At 56.0% G+C, this 6680-nt stretch overlaps 1 protein-coding gene across 1 annotated transcript in view; it reads right to left on the bottom strand.

The window, feature by feature from the left end:
- Window positions 1-2219: 2219 nt before the first annotated feature.
- Window positions 2220-6680, bottom strand: part of LOC140399926 (5'-3' exonuclease PLD3-like) — a 43516-nt gene continuing 39055 nt past the window's right edge. The window contains exons 12-13 of the mRNA XM_072489409.1: window positions 6294-6393; window positions 2220-5296 (exon numbers count right to left, since the gene is read on the bottom strand). Coding sequence (XP_072345510.1) covers window positions 5091-5296; window positions 6294-6393 — 306 coding nt within the window. The 3' untranslated portion in view covers window positions 2220-5090. The remainder of the gene's footprint in view (window positions 5297-6293; window positions 6394-6680) is intronic.

Raw genomic sequence — 6680 nt, 5'->3', positions numbered from 1 at the left:
GGTCTGTCACTGTATAACACTGGGGTACAGTACTGGTGGGGACGGGTCTGTCACTGTATAACACTGGGGTACAGAACTGGTGGGGACGGGTCAGTCTCTGTATAACACTGGGGTACAGTACTGGTGGGGACGGGTCTGTCACTGTATAACACTGGGATACAGTACTGGTGGGGACGAGTCTGTCACTGTATAACACTGGAGAACAGTACTGGTGGGGACGGGTCCGTTACTGTATAACACTGGGGTACAGTACTGGTGGGGACAGGTCTGTCACTGTATAACACTGGGGTACAGTACTGGTGGGGACGAGTCTGTCACTGTATAACACTGGGGTACAGTACTGGTGGGGACGGGTCTGTCACTGTATAACACTGAGATACAGCACAGGCGGGGACGGGACTGTCACTGTATAACACTGGGGTACAGTACTGGTGGGGACGGGTCTGTCACTGTATAACACTGGGGTACAGTACTGGTGGGGACGGGTCTGTCACTGTATAACACTGGGGTACAGTACTGGTGGGGACGGGTCTGGCACTATAACACTGGGGTACAGTACTGGTGGGGACGGGTCAGTCACTGTATAACACTGGTGTACAGTACTGGTGGAGATGGGTCTGTCACTGTATAACACTGGGGTACAGTACTGGTGGGGACGGGTCTGTCACTGTATAACACTGGGGTACAGTACTGGTGGGGATGGGTCTGTCACTCTATAACACTGGGATACAGTACTGGTGGGGACGGGTCAGTCACTGTATAACACTGGGGTACAGTACTGGTGGGGACGGGTCTGTCACTGTATAACACTGGGGTACAGTACTGGTGGGGACGGGTCTGTCACTGTATAACACTGGGGTACAGTACTGGTGGGGACGGGTCTGTCACTGTATAACACTGGGGTACAGTACTGGTGGGGACGGGTCTGTCACTGTGTAACACTGGGGTACAGTACTGGTGGGGAGGGGTCTGTCACTGTATAACACTGGGGTACAGTACTGGTGGGGAGGGGTCTGTCACTGTATAACACTGGGGTACAGTACTGGTGGTGACGGGTCTGTCACTGTATAACACAGGGGTACAGTACTGGTGGGGACGGGTCAGTCACTGTATAACACTGGGGTACAGTACTGGTGGGGACGGGTCTGTCACTGTATAACACTGGGGTACAGTACTGGTGGGAACGGGTCTGTCACTGTGTAACACTGGGGTACAGTACTGGTGGGGACGGGTCTGTCACTGTGTAACACTGGGGTACAGTACTGGTGGGGAGGGGTCTGTCACTGTATAACACTGGGGTACAGTACTGGTGGGGAGGGGTCTGTCACTGTATAACACTGGGGTACAGTACTGGTGGGGACGGGTCTGTCACTGGATAACACTGGGGTACAGTACTGGTGGGGACGTGTCAGTCTCTGTATACCACTGGGGTACAGTACTGGTGGGGACGGGTCTGTCACTGTTTTACACTGGGGTACAGTATTGGTGGGGACGGGTCTGTCACTGTATAACACTGGGGTACAGTACTGGTGGGGACCGGTCTGTCACTGTATAACACTGGGGTACAGTACTGGTGGGGAGGGGTCTGTCACTGTATAACACTGGGGTACAGTACTGGTGGGGACGGGTCTGTCACTGTATAACACTGGGGTACAGTACTGGTGGGGACGTGTCAGTCTCTGTATACCACTGGGGTACAGTACTGGTGGGGACGGGTCTGTCACTGTATAACACTGGGGTACAGTACTGGTGGGGACCGGTCTGTCACTGTATAAAGCTGGGGTACAGTACTGGTGGGGACGTGTCTGTCATTGTAACACTGGGGTACAGTACTGGTGGGGACGGGTCTGTCACTGTATAACACTGGGGTACAGTACTGGTGGGGATGGGTCTGTCACTGTATAACTCTGGGGTACAGTACTGGTGGGGACCGGTCTGTCACTGTATAACACTGGGGTACAGTACTGGTGGGGATGGGTCTGTCACTGTATAACACTGGGGTACAGTACTGGTGGGGACGGGTCTGTCACTGTATAACACTGGGGTACAGTACTGGTGGGGACAGGGTGTTGTCCACGGGAACAGTTTGCGATGTTGAAGAGGCAGCTTAGAGGCAACACAGCCGCCATTTTGTTTTAACGCAGCCCGGAGGCGTGACAGGAAATTCACTGATAGTTAATGTTTAATTGTTCAGGTAAAAACTGCTGTTGACTCCCATGTAAGAAGCTCAATCATTTTATTCCAACACAAGCTTATCGTATTTACAAGCACTTCGAACAGCTTTGTAAACTGTAGCTTGTCCCCGCTTGACTCGACTGAAGGGGAACTGCGCGTCCAGACACAATGAATACACCAACGGCCTAACCAGCTCGGCAGAAACACGCCCTGAGCAAGGTACTGAAATACACAGACCGTGGATTGAAATCAGAACCATCTTAATCCAGGTCCCTGTACCCTGGCAGAAGCAGGAGAGTGTGGGGGATACGGGAGGAGGATGTGGGGGATACGGGAGGAGGGGGTGGGGGATATGGGAGGAGGGGGTGGGGGATACGGGAGGAGGGGGTGGGGGATACGGGAGGAGGCTGTGGGGGATATGGGAGGAGGGTGTGGGGGATATGGGAGGAGGGGGTGGGGGATACGGGAGGAGAGTGTGGGGGATACGGGAGGAAGGTGTGGGGGATACGGGAAGAGGGGGTGGGGGATACGGGAGGAGGGGGTGGGGGATACGGGAGGAGAGTGTGGGGGATATGGGAGGAGGGTGTGGGGGATACGGGAGGAGGGTGTGGGGGATACGGGAGGAGGGTGTGGGGGATACGGCAGGAGGGTGTGGGGGATACGGGAGGAGGGTGTGGGGGATACGGGAGGAGGGGGTGGGGGATACGGGAGGAGGGGGTGGGGGATACGGGAGGAGGGTGTGGGGGATACGGGAGGAGGGTGTGGGGGATACGGGAGGAGAGTGTGGGGGATACGGGAGGAGGGGGTGGGGGATACGGGAGGAGGGGGATATGGTAGGAGGGGGTGGGGGATACGGGAGGAGGGTGTGGGGGATACGGGAGGAGGGTGTGGGGGATACGGGAGGAGGGTGTGGGGGATACGGGAGGAGGGGGTGGGGGATACGGGAGGAGGGTGTGGGGGATACGGGAGGAGGGGGTGGGTGATACGGGAGGAGGGGGTGGGGGATACGGGAGGAGGGGGTGGGGGATACGGGAGGAGGGGGTGGGGGATACGGGAGGAGGGGGTGGGGGATACGGGAGGAGGGGGTGGGGGATACGGGAGGAGGCTGTGGGGGATATGGGAGGAGTGTCTCCACGGTAGATCAGAGTTTCTATCTGATAGCCACTGGGTCTGTTTGGAACACTGTACAACACAAGAAAGATCGCGAGTGATTTCTGCTGGTGAGACATGCCTGGAGAACTGGGGCAGTGGGTCCTTGCGATTACTGAGGGGGCCTGGAGTTGGGCCAGTCTCCCTGAGGCGAGAATACTCGATGGTGCGCTATTCCCCTCAGCACGAGGCAGAAGCGAGGAATCCTATTTCTTTTTTTTTTTAAACGCATTGCTCAATTTTAAAACGCAAAACCTGCCTGAATAAAGCTGCCACTGCTAATCTGGCAAGTGTTCAACTTGCCCTCCTCGACACAGAAGTCTTCTCCAAGCATTGCAAGTTTCTATTGGCTAAAAGATGGCGGGAAGGGGGCGCTAATTGACCATCGTACCCGCAAACACTTCCCGTGGACTTCATCCCGCCGCCAAGGGGTCATGTCTCTTTCCTGATGTAAACCTGTCACGCTGCCAGAGGATCAGTGGCGCCACCACAGGTGGGAGGGTGTCATGACAGGTTTCCGGGAGAAATGGGGGGGTGGGGGTCAAGCTTCGAATGGCAAATAAGGGAAAAATGGGGACATGAATCGACTCGGATCCAAAGGCCTTCAAACCCCATGCTCGACACTTCAAGAACATAGGAGACAGACTAGCTCTCGCTGAAGCTTAACTCTCTGATCCGGGAAAATATAACGGGTTTAAACTATTTGGTCAGAGCCAGCATTAGCCGTTGAGCTAAGTAAACGCTTCAGTTTCAGTACAAAAGATTTTTTAAAAATGAAGAATCGTAACAAAATATATTTCTTTCCTTTTTTTAAAAAACAGACAACGATCCCATGCGGGGAGAAGAGGCCTTTCGGTTACTTGGGCCTGTCCCACCCCTCGGTTATATCAAGGCTGAATCTCCGACAGTCCCTGACCAACTGGGGTGGCGTCCCGTGCGGACAGGGACTGCCACCCTGCGCCTCACAGAGGCAGTGGGATGGGTGTCAGCTGTTTTAGGCGTGGAGTGGGGGGGGGGGGGAATGCGGGGGGGGGTGGGGTGGGGGAGCTCTCCCCGGGATTCCCCCCGAGGCCCAACATTTATTCCTCCTTCACCTGTGCCACTTCGGAAAAAAAAAATATTATTTGGTCATTACGGCACTGCTGTTTATGGGATCTCGTGCGCGAATTGGCCGCCGACCTTCCCGGGTTTCTAACGCCGACCGCCCTTCGAAGGTGCTCGGGGAAGCGTTGCCGAAATTCCCCGACGTCGTGTGCGAGTGTTACGGAGACGCAAATTCTTTCGCAAGCGCTCAGTGCGTGGGTGGTGGGTGGGGGGGGGTGACGAAGTGAGAGGGAGAAATCGGCAGGCTGGATGTAGAAAGCGTCGCATTTCGTATTGAGACCGAGGGCTGGATTGTCCGGCTGTTCCCGCCGATGGGTTCGCTGACGGCGGAGGGTGCGGAGAACAGATTGCCTTCGGGGGATGGGAGGGGGGTGCGCGGTACGGGGCACAATTAGAATCCAAAAGCAAATTTTCATTCAGAGGGGTTCGATAGAGGTGCGGGTTAACAAACGGCCCAGGCCGCGGTCTCGTGAAAGTGTGATTCTCTCATCGCTCGACGAAGAGACGGGGAATGGCCGGGGGGGGGGGGGGGGGGAAGAGTGCCGTATGTGAGAGGAGGGGTTTCTGAAACATCCGAAAGAAGTTTAGGAAGCCCCTCAATCTGGCAAAGCAGTGACGCGGTTTGGAGAGGGAAGGTCAGGACACATCCCGCTCACAGCTCCTTACGCAGCCTCCCTGTGCGAATGACAATGCTTCACATCTTCGCTGCTGAGTTCCGAGGCGTATTGCGAGTCCCAGTCGCGGTCGAACACGGCTTTCAGTTGGCGCTGCACTGTGGTGGAACCGCTGGGCACGCCGCCCGTCTGGTTAATGACGAGCCCCACTCCCGCTGTATTGATGAAATAGTCCTCGGACCAGTTGGAAGTCCCTAAGACAAAGAAAGCAAATGGCAGCTTTAGCGAATGCGCCCTGAATACTTCCCCGTAATCCACACATGCATTGCCTTAACTGGACCCAGCCACATTAATACTGTGGCTCCCAGAGCGGGTCAGAGGCTGGGAATCCTGCGGAGAGTAACTCACCTCCTGACTCCCCCCAAAGCCTGTCCACCATCTACAAGGCACAAGTCAGGAGTGTGAGGGAATACTCTCCACTCGCCTGGATGAGCTCGGCTCCCAACAACACTCGAGAAGCTCGACACCGTCCAGGACAAAGCAGCCCCGCTCGATCGACACGCTAACCGCAAACATTCGCTCCCTCCACCCCCGACGCACAGCGGCAGCCGTGTGCACCGTCTACAAGACGCGCCGCAGCCACTCGCTCCTTCGACAGCACCTTCCAAACCCGCCACCTCTACCGTCTAGAAGGACGAGGGCAGCAGCAGACGCACGGGGAACGCCACCGCCTGCAAGTTCCCCCCGCTCCGAGCCGCTCGCCATCCCCACTCGGAAATATATCGGCCGTTCCTTCACTGTGGCTGGGGTCAAAATCCTGGGAGCTCCCTCCCTAACAGCACAGTGGGTGTACCTACACCACACGGGGCTGCAGCGGGTTCACCACCTTCTCGAGGGGGCAATTAGGGATGGGCAATAAGTGTTGGCCTTACCAAGGACACATTTCACAAGCAAGTTAACATTTGCTTTTAATATGTTAGAAATATTACCACTGTACCCACCTCTGGCCAACGTTTTCTCAAAACCCACGTTGACATTGGGAATTTCCTATGTAAACATGTCACGCGGTAATTACATCCAGCCACCAGTAGAGGTGCTAAACCACACCGACGGCTCTCATTCAGTGATGGAGGTGACAAGAGGGAATGCAGGTTGGGAAATGACCCGGCTTGGTCCTAATTTGCCCAGGAGAGGAGCACACAACCCCCTCCCCCAACCCCCCCCCCACCTCCCCCCCCTCCCCCGACTCACCAATGTAGGCGATGCGATCGGTGACCATGTATTTGTTGTGGTTGACCCTGGCGAAGGGAATTTTCCTCTGCTCCTCGGTGGACGGAACCTTAAAGGTCCTCTGCAAGAGGGATTGAAAAAGGTGGGTGGAAGAACTCTCCAAACAACATCCCCCCCGGCAAAGCAGATCCCGTCTCAGAGAATTAGAGAGAGTCTCCCAGCACAAGAAACAGGCCATTCGGCCCCACATTGTCCATGCTAGTCCTTGCTGCTCAGTGGTTTACCCCTCCAACTTCCCTCCGCCAATGGGGGCTGCGGGGCCTCTTGTTTTTTATATTAACCATACTGCCCCACCTTTCATCGATGGCGTCCTGGTGGGAGGGGGAGGGGGGGGGGGGGGGAGAACGA

Source organism: Scyliorhinus torazame, chromosome 24 (genome assembly GCF_047496885.1).
Source record: "Scyliorhinus torazame isolate Kashiwa2021f chromosome 24, sScyTor2.1, whole genome shotgun sequence".
Taxonomy (NCBI): domain Eukaryota; kingdom Metazoa; phylum Chordata; class Chondrichthyes; order Carcharhiniformes; family Scyliorhinidae; genus Scyliorhinus; species Scyliorhinus torazame.
This window is presented reverse-complemented; position numbering and strand designations above follow the sequence as displayed.